This window comes from Coffea eugenioides, chromosome 2, assembly GCF_003713205.1.
Source record: "Coffea eugenioides isolate CCC68of chromosome 2, Ceug_1.0, whole genome shotgun sequence".
NCBI lineage: Eukaryota > Viridiplantae > Streptophyta > Magnoliopsida > Gentianales > Rubiaceae > Coffea > Coffea eugenioides.
Genome location: NC_040036.1, coordinates 809,725 through 827,789, shown reverse-complemented (window position 1 = coordinate 827,789; position 18,065 = coordinate 809,725). Strand labels below are relative to the sequence as shown.

Below are 18,065 nucleotides of genomic sequence, written 5' to 3'. Positions count from 1 at the left end.
TAGTCTTGCCAAAATGAGAGGGAGGCATTCCACAGCTGAAAACACATCATGATTTCGATACGTGGAAATCCGTGTTGCCACCAATTTCGCTATGCAATGGTAGGGGTGGTGCCTCTGTTTATTTGATACTTTCAGAATTAGCACTCAAAACTCAACTTATCCTTCTCTTTTCTAATTTTTTTTCTTACCATTTTGGTGCCAAAAGTTTGAATCCATGATCTGCAGCCAATCTGGTGGCCAGTTCACCTAATACAAGTTGGTTAAAAAGGCTCACAACTTTTTCAATCTGCAACAACACGAGGACGTAAATTGAGCAGGCCTCGCCAGCCCTGGTGCAACGGAAGGAGCTCATGCCCCATCCAACGGAAGGGGGAACAGCACGCAAGTTAAAATAAATACTAGTTTTTGAGGACACCAAAAGTAGTTACCCTATGATTAAACATAAACCCTGGGCTGTCTTCAATTGTTAGATAACTTAATACAAGGACTTAACATCACAAAAAGAAGACAGACGCCCAAGTATCCTTATTCCCCAGCACTGAAACCCAAAATTTCCATGAATCCTTACCACAGATAATTTGAAAGGAAAAAAATCACCATAAGGCATTCAAGCATCGGGAATATTCAATTCTTGCCTGCTGCTAATCTGAGTAAACAGAAACACCAGTACCTTACATAATAATGATAATCTTACAAAACCATCAAGCACATCCACAAGGTAAGACATAAAGACCAAGGGATATTTACCGAGCAAGATCAACTGATGTTGTTATAGGCAAGTGTGCACCCTACAGCTTTGAAGCCGCACCCTTGTCCAAGAACCAATTCAACTTGCCGTCAGGTGAAACCATTTGCACGGGAAGCAAATCGGTGTCCTGATCACTACCCAGTGTTGAACGAACAGCATCGGCTTTACCAGCTCCTACTACAACAAGTGCAATATGTGCGGAAGCATTTATTACAGGGAATGTCAACGTTATCCTCTCCGGAGGAGGTTTTGGCGAGTCCTTGATGAAAGTAACCCACTTCTTGTTCTCTTTCACAAGTGGATGCCCATGAAAAAGAGAGGCAACATGCCCATCTGGTCCCATTCCCAAAAGCATGAGATCAAATTTTGGAAAACCATTGATCTCTGATACTTCTATCGTCCTGTTCTTAACCAAGTGCTTGAGACAGGTCTCATAGTCATCTGCAGCACCTTCAGCAGACAATGCATCATTTATGGCATACACGTTGCCAACAGGAATTGGAATCTGGCAGACAAAGGAATAACAAATTACACAAGTTCAGAAACTTTCAGGTAATTCATTCATGGAGGGGAATAGGATGGCTACAAAACAAATTTGGTTCATCTAATCTGCAAGTAAAAACAAGTATCACAGCCACAATAAAGTGAAGGTAACACAAAACAACAGGGCAGGAGACAAGAAGATAAACTGCAATAAACAAATATAGACTACCAAGCACATGTATAAATCTCCTACAACAAGATAGTTAACGAATCATGCCATACTTTGTTTTTGGACTATCATTAAGTTCACACATAATAGAAAATCTACTTCCCTTGCCTTGCAAGTAACTTCAAATACAAGAGCAACATTCCTTATTAAGCTCAATTAATAACAACTCTATTGTTTGAAACAACATTCAGTGGCTTTCATCAAATGACAACTATTCCACCAACGCATGGGAACTTTGAAGGCCTCTGGCAAAGCCATAAATGCAGAACAAGAAGTAACTGAATGAAAGAACATATGGGATAAATGTGAGGCAAAAAACGAAGCACAATGGGAAAATGATGCCAAATAAAGGAGAATTATTGCTAACCTATCACGTTCAAGTTGTTCATAAATAAAATATGTTTTCTTTATGCAGAGGTATTGCACTAGCACTTTAGTCAGCACTTCTGCTCATTACGAAGAGATCAATGATTTAAACTTGAAAACTAACTTGCCCATGACTGATGACAAACCAAGGAATTTTGTTTCATGATAGTGAAGGTTACAACAATATAGATGAAAGAGGCAAAGTCTAAATTTCTCCAACATTAATCCCAGGGGACAAAACTCTATTTTTCATAGGGATTTTTTAGAAAATCTAAGTTTTATTATGGGAAGAGCTTTAATTTATTAGATATCAGGGGATCCCAGAACCATCAACACCAATTACTCTTTGAGTAGTACATCAGAATGCTGTCAACATCAAGCACAGGGCGATCTATGAATGTAGAAATTGCTAGAAAAAGCCTATACTTTCAAATGACAATCTGAGCTTCATGTATTAACACCATGTCAAGCGCTTGTTCAGATGACCGATTTCCATTAACTCATCCACCATAGGGAGGAACACAGCTGCTAGTGAGGTCATCTGTTCCTTGTGCTCTTATTTTAGCCCAAACTCATCACATTTTCTATTACACCATCTTCAAGCTTCCAAGAGTATGTAGACACAAAAGTTTTAGTGTGTGAGAGAGAGAGAGAGAGAGAGGGGGGGGGGGGGAGAAACCTGAATCACTAGCGAAAACAACAAATCTTTCTTTTGCCATCTAGTGTAAATGTACAAAATGCGGCATGCACGAGGCATAATTATATAGGTCAAATTAACATTCCACTGAAAAACTTGACCGCAATGTTGAAGGAACTAAGCTTAACTAATAAGCTTAAAATCCCAGATCATATGTTTACAAGCTATAACCAAGTATCCATCCACGAATTGGATTAAAGATGCAACAGATTAGCAGAATGCGATCAAATGATAAGCAAGGATTAGAAGGATAAGCTCATATCACTCGTGGGGTAGTATTTTAAATCCCAAGATAAAAAGAGAATTTGTAAAGCCAATGGTCATGCTTCTTCTTAACCTTGGATAGAAAGCCGTTATAGGCCAGAAAATAATTGCTATCGGGATGATCCTTTGGAACAACTCTTTCATCCGCCCAGAAAACGTGCCATTTGGACCAATCCACCAAATCAATGTAGGGAGGCTCTACTAATTTCCTGCGATCCCCAGCATCCCAAATCAATAGAACGGAGAGATAGATATTAGAAAGGAGGAGGATATCGCATATCACTGACCTGAGAGACTTGACAAGAGAACCCCCGGATAAAACAACGGTGAAGGCACCCCTTGTTTTGGCGAATTGATCAGATAGATGGGCGACATACTCAGCCAAGTCCACAGCCAGGTCTTCCTCCGACTCAAATACTTGTTTATTTTTCTCGGTTGATGAGGCCTCTGCCATTGACGTCTTTGGAGTCTTAAAAGAATTGGAATTGGTGGGATTGAACAACAATGAGAGTTGCCGTTTGAACCTGAGGGAGCAGAAAACGGAATCGGGCGATCAGGATCGAAAAGCCAAGGGAATGGAGTGGCGTGACAGGAGTGGTTGAAGTAGTAGAAGTAGCAAGGGAGTTCGGGTTGGGGAGGAGAGTCGGGAAAGAAGTACAAGAAGTACAAGAAAGAACAGGGGAGCAAGAGGCCATATGCAGAATCAAGAATGGAGCAGAGCAGGTGTCGACGTGTCATATTTTAAAATTTAAAAAAAAAAAAAAAAAAAACTAGTACGTGTTGGCAAATGGAGATTGGAGACTGAGTGAAGAGAGGACAAGGAGGTAGTAGTAGAAGGGCAGAAGAGTATGGGCCACCGGCACCTGTAAGGACAAGGCAGGGTGAATGAAGCGGATTATGGCGGTTGCTTGGCAGGTGGTGGCGTGGCGGCTACGAAGGGAAGGTGGAAATAGAATTGATATTTAACATGGGATAATTTCAAAAACCTCCCTCGAGGGTTTTGCCAATCTCATTTAATATCTCTAAAATTTTAAAAATTACACTTATCTCCCTTATCCACTTGAAAAAAACAATACTAACCTTAACATTCTATTGAAACTCTCTTGTTTGCCATGCTCATACAAAGGATGGGTTTTATAATCATTTTCCCTTCTTATTCATTTCTCTTATATTTTTATCACACAATATGAAAAACTATCAATATTGTCCTCAACCTCTATGTTGATCAAATGTCAAACTAGTAACTTTTTTTTTTTTTATAACATTTGATACCATCCAATTTTTTCTGCTCCTTTTTTTTTTAAAATTTTTGTATCAAAATCAAGAATAAATCGATAATAACAATGCTCAAAATTACTACCAAACTATGATAGTTCCATCATTGAACTAGTCCAAAAAGTTTTTAAAAAATTAAAATGACACTTTCTTCTCTATCTTAAAATTGATACGTATTTTCACTAAAGCACTAAAAAAAGGCTATTATAGCTATAGATTTATTGTTATAATTGATTATCAAACAATATAAAAAACTTGATGCTCATTCCTTTTATAATTACGCAAAATTACTCTATAATTATTTAGAATAATAAATAAAACTTTATGAGATAAGGGTATTTTAGAGAATTCATTGAATTTTTAACCCTTTTTTAAGGTTTGGTTACCAAAAATGTCACATTAATGATGGTAAGTGCAATTTTTAAAACTTCAAAAGAGTTAAGAGAAATAGCAGGAAATCTCAAGGAAAATTTTTGAAATTATCCACAACCGTTTGGGTTGGGTAGCAGGACTACGACACGACGGGACACGAATCACACCTGGGCTTCTGTCATTTGTACTCACGTAACTCATACCAGGCGCAGGTGGAAGGAGCCAAAAATCCAAACGGCAGATATTAACATCCTCATCTTTAGTTTCACTGATTAATAATTCCCGTGAAGATTTTGAATAATCCTCACAAAATGTAACAATAATAATAATAATGGAAAATTTGAAAGACAAAGCGGATGGAATTCTCTACGTACTGATTTAGGGTCTGTTTGTTTGGAAGGAAAATATTTTCCAGAAAATGTTTTCCCGATTTTCTATTGTTTGGTTGGGTTATTGCTTTGGGAAAATTTTTTCCTACTGAAAATATTTTACATCAGATGATGTAAAATGACTTCCCATATAAATGAACTGAAGTTATTTTCCATATCCATCTCGTAAATCGTAAGACTATCCATTCATGCTCCCCCACCAGCCTTAAGATTCAGAACAAAACCTACCACTTGTGCAATACCCCACTAAAGATTTGTAGTCTTCATCTCCTCCCAAACATTGGAAAAAACATGTAGAAATTAACTATTTTCCTAGATAAAATTTTCTATAGAAGACATTTTCCGTTGAAAATATTTTACATTGAATCAAACGAAGCCTTAGTGTACTGATTTTTTCCGGTCATTCACCCCACAATTATACATTTCAAATAACAAATGGGATATTCTACAGCAACGTACTTGTATTACACTGGACGGCAACTGAAGATTTAGCATACAAAGCCCAATTTGCTTATCACTAGCCGTCGAGGGATCGGTACTGGATTCTTAGAAAGAGTGTCCCTGCTTTCAGAACTCAAAATGTTCACCCCCTTGCAAGGAAGCAAATGAGAGGTCGAAAGGCAAAAATAAAAATAAAAATAAACAGCCCAAGGAAACAGAATACGGAAAAACACGATCAGGAGGGAAAGATCGGGCCAATGGGGACTCGAGGCACATAACAAGAGTAGCAAGATCGTAGCCTGAAATTCGACATATCGCATAATCATTCGCGACAGTTACTTAGCTGGTCTGAAAAATGTTTTGAATCATTTTGCTGGGAGATTCAAGGGCACCATATTCTAATTGAGATAACTCGTCTGCAGAGAGTTGCCAACCAAGGGCACCTAAATTCTCCTCGGCCTGTTTGACTGACTTGACTCCCGGAATTGGAATTGTTCCTTTGCAGATGCACCAGTTTATAGCAACCTATGTGGACAACAATGCAATTAAAGTCCTAACATAAAAAGTTACTACTATCCTAGCACAAGTGTCATTACTTGCCTAACTTTTTTGCTTTGTTCACATTCCTCAGCCTTTCCCCATTTGAATTTTCAATACTGCTCGGATCTCTATTTAAATTCACTAGAACATAGGAGATTAGGAGGTAAGAACGCTCCAAAGCTTGATAGTTAGGTGGTCTCAGAATAGTGATTATCTACTGTTTAAGTCCTAACATTCTAACATGTGACGAGCACAATGCAACTTCAAAGTCAAGGGATAGATACCTGTGACATAGTTTTCCGTCTTTTCTCGGCAATTTCTTTTAATGAACTTAGTAAGGGCTCCAATCCGGGCAGGATTTGTCTAAATAGTAGGCCCCTACATGAGTTGCAGCAAAATACCATGAGGCAAAGCATGAGAGAGCTGCCCGGTATGTAATATTTGGAGATCAAGGCACATGCAGCTTTTAACAAGTGGAAGAATGTGAAAGTTCATTTACCTAGGTCCCTGAGGAAGATTAGAAGGGCTGTATTTCCCGGTTAGCATCCCAAGCCCCAAAGGACTATACGAAATCAATCTAATACCCAAAGAATCACATAACTTCTTGATCTCCATTTGGTCCCTTCCCATGCTAAGCAGTGAAAACTGAACCTGAACATTGGCAAACCCTGAACACAAAATTATCAATCACAACAAAAACAGAAAGCTATTGAAATGCTAAATAAAAAGGTGTTATTGTCAGCATCCTGAAACTGCCAAATGACTTCTGGGCTCCTAAATGATCAATGCAAAATATTTAAACCCCTGCCACTCGACACATCTTGCAACCAACACATGTTGTAGGCCTCAAAATCTGATTAAGGACTCAGTAAAGGTCACCATCATGTATGCTCCACAGACATTCCAACAGATCTACTTGTATGTATCCTTTTCACTCGACTTATAAAGCATGTCTGTGTACTATGATTTAAGACGGGATGCAACAAACTCAAAAAAAAAAAAATTAAAAAGTGGAAGTGTAATTATTTTTATCTATTATTGCCAGGCATTCAACTATGATTTCACAAAAACAGGTTAATATTCAGACTAGTATTGATTTCACTCAGAAGCCACAAAGAGAATAGCACCTGTGCAGAGCATAAAGGAACTCCCCTGGCTTTAAGGTAATCATGTATTTTCAGAAGTTGTTTTGGCCCATAATTGCTCACACCAACTGCCCGAACTAAACCCTGCATTCCAAGATTTCCATAATGTAGTCACAAATCTTTGTAATGAACCAAAACAAAACTAAGGACATTGTGCTATTAATTATCCAGGTATCATGTCAATTTGTATAAAAGCCAAATGATAACAATCATCATGAGCATGGAACCAAGTAATGGCTGCGATTATTGAATAAATGCCTACAAGATTACACCTTCTCATGCATTGCAACCAAACCATCCCAAAGAGCTCGCTCTTGAAGAGGAGCATAATTGGCAGTTGACCAGTGCAGCTGTCCAATTCCTATTTGTTCAATTTGCATCCGATGCAGAGAAGACCTTGGAAAAAATTGTGCATGATCATTTATCCAATCAAGAAAACTAGAAAAAACTGACATTAGGCTCTCAAAGATATCCTGTCCTGGCTCCTTGTGGAATCTCATTTACTTGGAATGGATTATTATCTCAATGTCCCTCACTTTTAATTGGAAGAGAGCTCAGATCTTGTTTCACTTAGAACTCAAAAAACACTAAACATCAATTAAAATAAAGAATTAGTAGCACACTTGCAAGCGTTGACAAATTGTCCAGGTGTTAGACGCCATGGATATGCAGCAAACTTTGTTGCAATGACAATATCATCTTGGAATGCCTTTCTTCCTGACCAAAAAAAAAAAGGCTGGTCTATTAGCGGTCTTGACAAAAACCAGACTTGTAAAAGACCAAAAGATATTAGTCTCTATAAGCTTTAGTAGAAAGAAAAAAAACTGAGATGCAGAAGTGAAAGGCAAAGCGGACAGGACTTCATCCATTGCCAATGACACTTAAGACAGCATCATACACTCCGACAAGAAACACGCCAAAACAAACAGCAAAAGACATATGGAGAACCAGTTGATTCCTAACGCATTCCTTTACTGACTAGCAAACTTAAGTACTAAAATTCCTTTTTAAAAAAAAAATAGTATATCAGTAACTTTTTGCAAGCATTGCAAAAAGGCAATTAGGTAAGATAAGAGCTCAAATACCCTGCTACGTATGTCATAAATGGTCACTGAACATCCATAAATGGAGGTTAGGCCATAGGTGACAAGATAAAAATAGCAGTGGTAGACTATTGCAATCCCAAACCAAGAAATCAATCATCCATCCACCAAACTTCTGACGGAATCAGTTTCCTCAAGAATATTACCACAAAAAAAAAGTAATAGCAGTGGCAGCAGCAGTAGCAGATGATAATATCACCAAAAAAGGTGAAACAAAAGAAGCGGACCTTGAAACTCGCGGATGAATTTGCCAAGAAGTCTCTCGCTTTGTCCATTCAACTTCCCAGTTCCATAAGAATCAGCAGTATCAAAGAAATTAATCCCATTCTCCAGGGCAAGATTGAAAGTGTCCTGAAGCTGAGAGTCCATTGATTCCTGATAACCCCACAGAAGCTGGTTCCCCCATGCCCAAGTCCCAAACCCCATGGGTGACACTGTCAGAGGACCAATCTTTACCTGCCAATATTCCCAAGAAATGAAAATCCCGATCTATCAAATACTACTGGTACACAGCATATTAGTTTATTTACTTCATAATGTATGTACTGGCAGTGTATAACACAATTTCACTTGGTACCTATCTGTTCCTTGATGGGATTCATCAATTAAAGACTTACTAGCTAGTACTTAAATAATACCTTTTGCCAAGGCCAGAAACGAGGGAATTTGAGGGTCTTCAGGGAATTTAAGAGTGATGATGGGATAATGGAGTCTGCTGTTGAAGCTTTAGCTCCGCTGCATTTAACATACCACGTGGGTGGTGCTGAGATTGATATTGATGCGGGCATCCAGACTGAGAGAGCCATTGCTCTCACCTCCCTATATTGTTGAAGCTTTAGCTCCGCTTTGCTGACTGTTTTCTGTGGAGGACAGACAACGCGTATATACATGTGTGCGGTAAAAATTAAAAAAATGAACGCTGAAAACCATTTGAAGTTTATTTTGATACACAGAATTGAACCAGATACATACAGTAGTACTCTTTAATTCAGTGGCATTCGATTATGAAATCACGAAGCGAAAGCGGGAAGGAGCGGCTCTATCTAAAATTAGCAAAACAAATCCATAACTGGCAACAAAAATTTCAGCCATTTATTCAATTCGAAGGCTAAATGGGGGAAAGAAAAGAACAGTAGCAAGTAGCAACCGCTGTTGAAGAATGAGTAAAAAGAATGTTTGTTCTAGGGATAATTCCAAAAACCTCCCTTGAGGTTTTTCACAATTTCATTTAGCTCCTGGAGGTTTTTAAAATTACACATGCCTCCCTTATCATTTAAAATGACAACACTACTCTAAAATATTTTAATGAAATTCCCTCGTTTGATATCTATAATGACTTTTAAAATTATTTTTTTATTTTTTTCCTTCGTATTCCTTTTTAGTTTAATTTTTTGCTAATAAAACTGTAAAACTACCACTATTACCTTTAGTTTCTACTATAATCAAATGTCGAACTACTGATTTTTTTTATGAGTTAACTTTATTTGTAATCAAATATTTTTTGCTAATATTTTTTTCTATTTTTTGGTATTAAAATTAACAATAAATCAAAAAGAAATGGCCCAAAACCATTACTAAATTATGATAATCTCACTACTCGAAAAATTCATAAACTCTAAATTAATTATTTCAACATTTTCTTTTCTACCTTATAAATCTAAATCCATAATAAAATACCATCAAAAGTATTCTATTATAGTAATAAATTTATTATTATATTTGTTTATCAAATAGTATGTATGGGCATAAAAATTTTGGCACATTTTTCCTTATAATGACACTACATAATCTTATATTTGTATAGAGAAATAAATTAAAACTCATTACACAAGGGCATTTTTTATATTTATTTAAAAATATTACCAAGTCAATATTATTTTAAGATCTTATTATTTGTATAGAGGTAAATGTAATTTTTCAAATCTCATGAGAGCTGAGTGAAATTGTTAGAGAGATTTTTGAAATTAACACATTTGTTCTATGGGATAATTTCAAAAACCTCCCTTAAATTTTTTGACATTTTCACCCCAGTTTTAAAAATGTTTTTGACAATTTCACACATGTTTAAAAATTATATATACCTATCTTGAATTTATCATTTTGGTAACAATAATCATTCAATGTTCAAAATTTTTGAATAAATAACCCAAAATGCCCTCGTGAAATTGTGAAGTACATTTTATCTTTTTATAAAATTCTTTAAAAAAATATATAGAACATGCATAAAATTTCAAGTCTACTTTCAACCATCATCTTTACTATGTTAAATCTTTCATATTCCAATATTTCAAATTAGTACAATTATCACCATGATCATCACACCATCAATCCCTAATTTCTAAAATCTTAATCTAAATTAAAAAAGCAACAATTAGTATTATTAAACTTAAAAAAAATTCACCAACTGCATTAGTATAACATCTCATCCCCTAAATGTTGGAGTAAAAACACTAGTCCCATCAATTTTAAACCACCTTACATTTTCTTCTATTCATTTTCAGATCCTCCAATCAAAACTAAAATTAATTTGTAATACATTAAAATTATGTTTAGGACATAATTGGTTATTTCACGTAGGGTTGCAAACGAATCGAGCGGCTCGAGTCAAGCTCGACTCGAGCTGGTTCGAAAGTCGAAATCGAGTTCGAAATCGAGTTCAAGATATTAAGCTCGTTAGCTCGCGAGCTCGAATATATATATATATATTTTTTATTTTAAGTATATATATATTTTTTTAAATTTTAAGTATATATATTCTTTATTTTAATAATAAAATTACATATATATTCTTAATATTTTATTATTTATTAAGAAAATTATTATTTTATTTATTTTTTAAAAAATAAAAATAATTATTTTTTATTTTTTTTTTCAAGTTCGAGTTCACTAAAATTATTCAAAGTTCGACTCGATTAGGTCAAAACTTGAGCTGGGCTCGTTTGCCGCCCTAATTTCACGGGTGAAATCTTATTTTTGTTTTCATTGAATGTTATTAAAAACGTCAAGATTACTAGGTAAAACAACAAAGAAGTTATTTTTGTTTTCATTGAATGTTATTAAAAACCTCAAGATTACTAGGTAAAACAACCAAGAAGTTTATGACGGCTGTGGGATTTGAACCCACGCCCTTCCGGACCAGAGCCTAAATCTGGCGCCTTAGACCACTCGGCCAAACCGTCGTGATTGGTGTTAATGTAGTACAGCTTCCTCTTTTTTGAATTTGAACATCTTCTTGAATCAGTCCTAGTCACATACATGTCCAGTTCTTTTTCTCCTATTCTGAGTTGAATATGTTGATGATGGCATAAATAGTGATCTTCTTTGTTTTGTTTTGAGGTCTGCTTTCAGCAGGTCATTAAAAGTTGATTTTTTTTTAAATTTTAATTTTTGGGGAATCCGTAATCCTCATCATAGTGTAGTAATTCGATTTTTCCAGTTGTCATGATCTGCGCATGTCTCCCTATTCCTCCTTTTCACTGACCGGTCGTACAATTCTTTCTCTGTTTTCATAAAAATTTTGTCCTCCTTCTTTTTCTCGCTTTTATTAAACCGGGGATGATCGAAGCTTTCGACTGAAAAGGAAGATGGATAGACTGGTTTGGTTGTTGGGAGCTATCGTTTAGCGGTATCCTGGCATTATATTCGGTCAGCAACAGTTACTAAATGCCTAGTAGTAGTTCTCTGATAAATCATGTCAAAATTACAGAGGGGAAGAAAAACAAAACAAAAAAGGAAAGGGAGATTCAATTTGGGTTTCCCTTATTCTGCATATGTACTGCTGGCTTGTTCTACACATGTACTGTTGAGCGTCGATCATTCATTCACATTGTTTTAAAGATTCAAGAAAACCTCGAGGAGGGGAGAAGATGGTAGAAATGGGTTTGGGTATCCGGGCTCATACTGATCTCGATAAACCGAATTGTCTCCAAGCCATTCCAGTACACTTTTTCTCCTTCCGGCTGTCTCTTTCTCATGGAATTCTACCAAACCAACTTTGAGGATGGATAGCGAGATACTGATCAGGCTAAGCCCCGAAAATTCTTTTCCATGGCAAGTGCCAGATACCTTAGGCTTTTAAAGTTCTGGAGGCATATGCACCGGATTTTCTGGTATCTCCATTCTGTCTTCTTTCATTATTAGCAAAGGCCATCTGAGAAATCCCACCAACTTGAAGGGCAACATGATTCATCCAAGAGCCCATCTGAGACAAGATTGCACCATGGCTTTCGTGATGCAGATGTACTCTCTCCTTGTTCAGTCAAGATATCAAAATTTGCTTGGTCTTCCTTTCCAAAGTGTTCATTTACGCCTACCCCATCAACATTCACCTTTGTTGTCCTCTCATCATCTTCTCTGCGCTCAGGATGCTGGTCTCTTTTTGGTGGAGCTGTATGCTCTGCATTTTCATTTGAATCCTTGCTACTGCTCTGCTTCTTATTGGAGTTTTCCAGCAGACCATTTAGTGTGTGCAACTGTAAGAGAGCAGGAACAAGAAAGTAAAGGAACAAGAAATAGAATAGATAACATTGAAGTAACGACTCTTAAATTAAGGAGAACCGGTTGTAGATACTTAGATACCTGCTCAAGCAAAGACTCATTTTCTTTCTTCAAGGCTTCAAATTGGTGGCATAGAGCATCGAAATTCGCTTTTAGTACTCTATATTCTTGCTCTAGTTTCTTTGATTTCCATCTCGCCCTTTTGTTCTGAAACCAGATTGATACCTGGCGCGGCTGCAGGCCTAGATCTTTTGCCAGCTGCATCTTGTTCATTGGTTCAAGCTTTGCCTCCCGATTAAACATGGACTCAAGTGACTTCACTTGTTCATCACTGAACCTCTTAGCATTGTTGCGCCTCTTTCTCTTCGGAATTGGGAAAGGGCTGTGCTTGTTGGAAGGCTTCCAGCGCTCTTGTTCAAAATAGCCTGTTTGTTCCATCGCGTTGTTGATTTCTGAGTCTAAACTCCTTTATTTAACTCCTTTTGTCGGCTTGAGGGGCAATAGACTACACTCTATGTTCTAGCCTACGCCTGCTGCTCTTCCGAAGCTGTTGCAGATGTGGGCTTTTGATATATAATCCTGCATGTAGAAAAGCCGGAATGAGGTGGGTAGGATAGAGGTGTGATGCAATTGACTGAAGTTTTTTTTTTTTCATTCTAGTAGGTGACGGGTGAAATTTAAAAAGCGAAAATGACATCAAAAATTTTTTTTTTGAATTCAAACCCTCTAATTTTTAGAATTCCAATCTGCTGATTGCGATTGTTGTATTTCTTCAAGATTTAGGGGGCTCTTATCTACGCCATTGTTTCCATAGATTAAGTTAGTGTACCTTTGTGCTCGAATAAAATTCATGTGTGCAACGTTTGTAATTGCAAAATAATCATGTAAGAAATACAACCACAGTAAAACTGCATGAAAACCCCCTAAACATGCTTAACCCGTGTCTTGAGAAACGCCTAGACCTACCGTGGTTGCTTTCAAAGTCATCAGCTTGATGGATGAGTTCATGTATGTGATTTTATCCTTTTCACAGTCTCCACATCTCTATATTGGCTTTATAATTTTGCCTTGTTTGGCTATTATTTGTTTCTAATAATTTGGTGGCCATGTTTTGGTGAGATAAGGGGAGAAAGGTTTTTCTGTCCGAATTTGACCGCTCATCTTCATGAATGCGTGGATGTAGCAATTTTGATTTAAACTTGTGCTAGTGTGAGGCTCTTGATTACCAAAGTGCTCGTCAGTTGTTTGTTACTAATCAGGTACAGAATTTTGCGATTGTTGGTGATTACTTGTACTAATTCGTAGCTCTTGTTTGATGCTTTGCCTTCTTCTTCTTCTTCTTCTTTTTTTCTTGTTTTTTACTTCTGATTTTCATTTTCCTGACAGCAAATTTCTCCCCGGAAATAACTTAGGCGCTAAAAGACAGATGTGTGCTACCCTTGTATGCCTCATGTTTCTTTCATGCCATCTTTTTCTTTGTATTTTCCTGTTCTCTTGTTTTCAAGTAGAGTTAGCCATCATTTAAAGTAGGCTGTTGTAGTCTTCAGCATAGTCAATAGCGGCAAGAATTTGTCCTGAATGGCTGCGTCTCAAGCTGATAAACTCTTCATCTTATGTGAATGTGAATGTTGCTGACTTATTTAGACTCACAAAGCCAGGCGGAGGTGTAGAGTGCTCTGTTATGCATTTCTGTACAAGTGCCGGAATATTGTACTAGCAGTACTAGGTAATTTTGCTCTGCTTCTCGAGTATTGCTGCTACTATTGCATTGTAATTCATGGTCACCTGAGAGAGAGGGCGATGGTCTTATCAGGAGAAAGACTGTGGAGTGTCGCTGCCTGATAAGGCCCAAAAAAAAAAAAAAAAAAAAAAAAGTTGAGGCTGTATATAAATCATGCGTGAGAAGAAGAAAATAGACCCTTGAACAAATCAAATTATTTCAGTTTTGTCTGAAGATTAAACCCTTTTGATTTTGCGTACAGATAGGTGTGTCGTGTTTCACAATCAAACCTTGTCAAACAGAACTTTTCTTCTTGACGTTTAAGTCGAAGGAAGTGCCGTCTGGACTATTGGGCATGTCCTGTCCACGGTAGGCGGTATGGAATTCAAGGGCCTATTGCATTCTTCACATCACAGGTGTCATCACCTCCCTTGGGAGTTTGTTTAATATCTCCAAGGCAAATATGACCCACCCAATGGTTCAAAGTCATTCCATACAAGGAGGTGGAAGTACCCCAGTGGCTTATCCAAAAGTATGTTACGCATCGGACTGAGGGTGAAGGTTAATCTAATCAATCTTAAAGTTTCTCTAAAATAAAGAATGGTTTTGGACCACTCAGACTAGTTTTTTTTTTTGTTTAACTTGGGAACTTGCTGATCTGGTCTTTGGTATTCAAGCATTTTTTTTTCCTCCCAAAACCCATAAAATAAAGAAACACAAGAAACACGAGGATCTCCCACCCAAAAAAAAAAAAAATATATATCACTTATCTCCCGTCCATCATATGACATATCCTCAGAGATTCGGTGTGGTGCTGGTTTCTTCTATTCTTTCGTAGCATTTTGTTTTTTTCTGAACCCTTCTCACTAGATCTTTTGTTTGTCCCGTAAGTGAATCCTCATCTTAAACTTGCAAAAAATAATTTTCAAAGCCCTATCAGACTCAACGTCAAAAGGTGCATCTTAGATTTTTGTTCAATTTCTTTTTGCACCCTGCAACGCTGGAGTGAGTGAACTCTCAACTTTCCCTCCCTCCCCTCCCTCGCAAAAGAAAATATCACGGGCGTTGTCAAAAGGTGTCTAATGAAAAATGAGTAGCCGCAAGTTTCTGGAGTTGGTAACATTTATTTATGCTTGGTTGAAGGATGAACAATGACACGTCCACATCAGGGCCCAACTTTGCGAAGAAATTGCGATCTATTCCTCTCTCACTGACTAACACCTTCGTGAAAATGACCCGAGAGAGCCCCAAAAATAGCCAGATGTGGAGGGATGATGATTGCTGAGAGTTTGCATGGACGACCCGCATTGGGCGAAGAATGGGTGGGAAGAGATGCGTATTGGAGCCGTCGGATCTCTGATGATGCATGGGACAGGTGTTCAGAGCGGACTGGTGCCACAAATCAATGCGTCTGGATGATGGAAGATACATAAATTCTGTGTTCGCTTTCACAGGCTAGAGGGGGCAGCCGATGGTGTTTCGTTTCGTGTACAGAATTGTTAGCTAGTTTTTTGTGGGTGGGGGGATGGATTTGGAAATTGATGATTCCATCATCGGTCATCATTATGGAGATGATGTACAATAATTAATATGCACCATGGACACTGTATTGGATGAGATTGGTATTTTGCTAATATGTCAAAGGTTGATTGCCACTTGCATCTACAGATACTGGACAAGATGTTTGGAAGTTGTACTAGTCTATCTTCTTCGTTTTTTTGGATAAATGTCCGTGTATCTCAACTCTGAAGATCGGTGGGTATTTTGTGCTAGTGAGATGATTGGATTACTATTTTTAGAAATTCTGTGGAAAGATATTCTGTACGTACGCTATAGTGGTTTGATATATATAAAATAAAAATATGATTAAAAAGATGTGTTTAAGAAAAAAATATAAATTCTTGCGGAGTATTACTTGTTGATTAGGGCTTTGCTTCTTCATATATGTATTGGATTAAAATTGCTGCTGCCATCCCTTTGTACGTTATCAAGATTAGAGGCGTTACTACTTACTAGTGTGGTGGCGCCCATTCTCCTGCTCCTCTCCTCGTTGTCTGAATTTAATTTCTTCTAAAAGAATACGAGTATCTTGAAATGTGAAAGGTGATTAGGATTTTTATTTTTGTAAAATATAATCTTTCATAGTTTCTTCGTTCCATTTTGATAGTTTCAATATTTTTTTTTTTGCACATGGTTTAAGAAAATTAGCTATCTTTATTAAAAAAGTAAATCTAAGCCACTGTTTTTCTAAAATATCTTTACATTAATATTAGTAGTATAATTAATCATTATATTTTTACATTAATTGCAACAACAATACTGATGAAAAGTGACACTATTTAAGGTATGAATCAAAGCAATCAATAAATAGAGTAGGTTATATTCATTGATGACAAAGTACATTAAACAAGGGCATTTTAGAAAAAGTTAAAAATTAACTATGTATTCTATTATTAGAAAGTAGACTATAATTTGAGATAACTAAAAAAAGAAAAATAAGACTATTAAAATGGGACAAAGGGGGTATAATTAAAACTCTCTCTACTCTTCTCGTTGTTGTTATTATTATAATTATTATTTCCTTTCTTTTTCCTCACTTTCCACCATATTTGTGTACTCCATGCCATAAAATGAAAAACTACACACATTCGGATGTAAATTAACGGACATATAAATCCTACAAAATGAAAAAAGGATCTGATAGATCTAATAGTATATACTACTTCTTGCGTCACTTTTGTGTTTCTTGTTTTTGGGTTGAGAAGTACCTTTTAGTCCTTTAGATTAGAGGTCAATGGTAAACACCTTCCGGACTTTGGAGTTTGTGAGTTCAGATTTGTGTGCTCCGGCTCGGTCCAACCGTGCTGTAATTGCGTCGAAAGTGACTAAGGGAGTTGGACTTTGTTTGAAAGCTGACTGGACTCGGGCTATTCTGATGTCAGTTTAGTACATGTTTGGGCTAGACGAACTTAAGAAGCCCAAAGGACTTTTACCATTATTTGCAATGCAGAAATTGCCAATAGCAGCTGTTGTATATTTTTTACTCATGAGCCGGACGTGCAATACCTTAGCAGAGTTGTGGTACGTGTTTTGTAGATTCTGTATTACCCGTAATTTTCTGTAAATTAAGTGTCAAAATATTACCCGTAATTTTATTTTTTTTTTATAAATCTACATAAAGGCACTACCCGTAATGAATCTGGGTATCGTGGACTATGCTGAAGGACCGACTGAAATTTCTCTGGGGCCTATTTCCGGTCAACAGCTGGACTCTAGTTGTGGCTTGCAAATGGCGGCAAATTTCACTTACATTACAGCTATTGATTGATTGGGCTCAAGTCCAAGCAGCCAACCCACGGGCCACACACTGCACGGCCTTTGGTTGATTGGCTTTTGGACTTCGCAGTTTAATTGCAATGCATTGTTGTTATTTCGTGGTCGATAGACATTCTCTTTGTTACCGCCAAAAAACTAAAAGGAAGGACAGATGTGTCGTCCACTGATCCCTTCGCAGGTAACTTTAAACATAGAAAGAGTTAATATATAAAAAGCAAGTGAAAATCGCCGTATATCTAAACGATAAAAAACAAATATAAAAATTCTTAAAATCAAAATGAGGGGATCATTGTTCAGTTTGTCTCTGTCATGAGTCGTATATTGTTTAGAATAGGATTTTTCTTAAACATTCTTTGTTTAGGGTAGTGGTGCTTTTGCTAAAAAAAAATATATTTTTAGAAGACAAAAGTACTTTTAATGTATCTAATGAGCATCATTTCTTCAATTCAGGGGTTGAGTT

The 18,065-nt window shown here is 36.9% G+C and overlaps 3 protein-coding genes and 1 non-coding gene across 4 annotated transcripts; all 4 read right to left on the bottom strand.

Moving 5' to 3' along the window:
- Positions 1–368: 368 nt before the first annotated feature.
- On the bottom strand, positions 369–3,509 carry LOC113761372 (probable 6-phosphogluconolactonase 4, chloroplastic). The gene is made up of 3 exons (XM_027304330.1): positions 3,075–3,509; positions 2,861–2,996; positions 369–1,253 (listed from the first exon to the last, which is right to left on the bottom strand). The coding sequence occupies exons 1-3, from the start codon at positions 3,239–3,241 to the stop codon at positions 789–791; spliced, it is 768 nt and encodes a 255-aa protein (XP_027160131.1). The 5' UTR covers positions 3,242–3,509; the 3' UTR covers positions 369–788.
- A 1,717-nt stretch (positions 3,510–5,226) lies between these two features.
- Positions 5,227–9,125, bottom strand: LOC113763854 (pyridoxal reductase, chloroplastic-like). The gene is made up of 9 exons (XM_027307823.1): positions 9,025–9,125; positions 8,691–8,912; positions 8,280–8,508; positions 7,573–7,666; positions 7,222–7,345; positions 6,932–7,033; positions 6,304–6,455; positions 6,089–6,182; positions 5,227–5,789 (listed from the first exon to the last, which is right to left on the bottom strand). Exons 2-9 carry the CDS (start codon positions 8,856–8,858, stop codon positions 5,604–5,606), a joined length of 1,149 nt encoding a protein of 382 aa, XP_027163624.1. The 5' UTR covers positions 8,859–8,912; positions 9,025–9,125; the 3' UTR covers positions 5,227–5,603.
- Positions 9,126–11,151: 2,026 nt separating this feature from the next.
- TRNAL-UAG lies at positions 11,152–11,231 on the bottom strand. Its single transcript has one exon. It is a non-coding gene; the product is annotated as a tRNA-Leu (tRNA).
- Positions 11,232–11,708: 477 nt separating this feature from the next.
- On the bottom strand, positions 11,709–13,183 carry LOC113763219 (homeobox-leucine zipper protein ATHB-12-like). Its single transcript, XM_027306966.1, has 2 exons — positions 12,631–13,183; positions 11,709–12,524 (listed from the first exon to the last, which is right to left on the bottom strand). Exons 1-2 carry the CDS (start codon positions 12,985–12,987, stop codon positions 12,189–12,191), a joined length of 693 nt encoding a protein of 230 aa, XP_027162767.1. The 5' UTR covers positions 12,988–13,183; the 3' UTR covers positions 11,709–12,188.
- Between the last annotated feature and the right edge of the window lie 4,882 nt (positions 13,184–18,065).

Coding starts and splice junctions, on each gene's coding strand:
- LOC113761372 (XM_027304330.1), bottom strand. CDS start 3,241: ATGGCAGAGGCCTCATCAACCGAGAAAAATAAACAAGTATTTGAGTCG. Junction 2,997..3,074: donor TCTCTTGTCAAGTCTCTCAG/GTCAGTGATATG, acceptor TGGGGATCGCAG/GAAATTAGTAGAGCCTCCCT. Junction 1,254..2,860: donor ATAACGGCTTTCTATCCAAG/GTTAAGAAGAAG, acceptor TTTGTCTGCCAG/ATTCCAATTCCTGTTGGCAA.
- LOC113763854 (XM_027307823.1), bottom strand. CDS start 8,858: ATGGCTCTCTCAGTCTGGATGCCCGCATCAATATCAATCTCAGCACCA. Junction 7,667..8,279: donor ATTCATCCGCGAGTTTCAAG/GTCCGCTTCTTT, acceptor TTTTTTGGTCAG/GAAGAAAGGCATTCCAAGAT. Junction 6,183..6,303: donor AATCTTCCTCAGGGACCTAG/GTAAATGAACTT, acceptor CAACTCATGTAG/GGGCCTACTATTTAGACAAA.
- LOC113763219 (XM_027306966.1), bottom strand. CDS start 12,987: ATGGAACAAACAGGCTATTTTGAACAAGAGCGCTGGAAGCCTTCCAAC. Junction 12,525..12,630: donor ATGAGTCTTTGCTTGAGCAG/GTATCTAAGTAT, acceptor GCTCTCTTACAG/TTGCACACACTAAATGGTCT.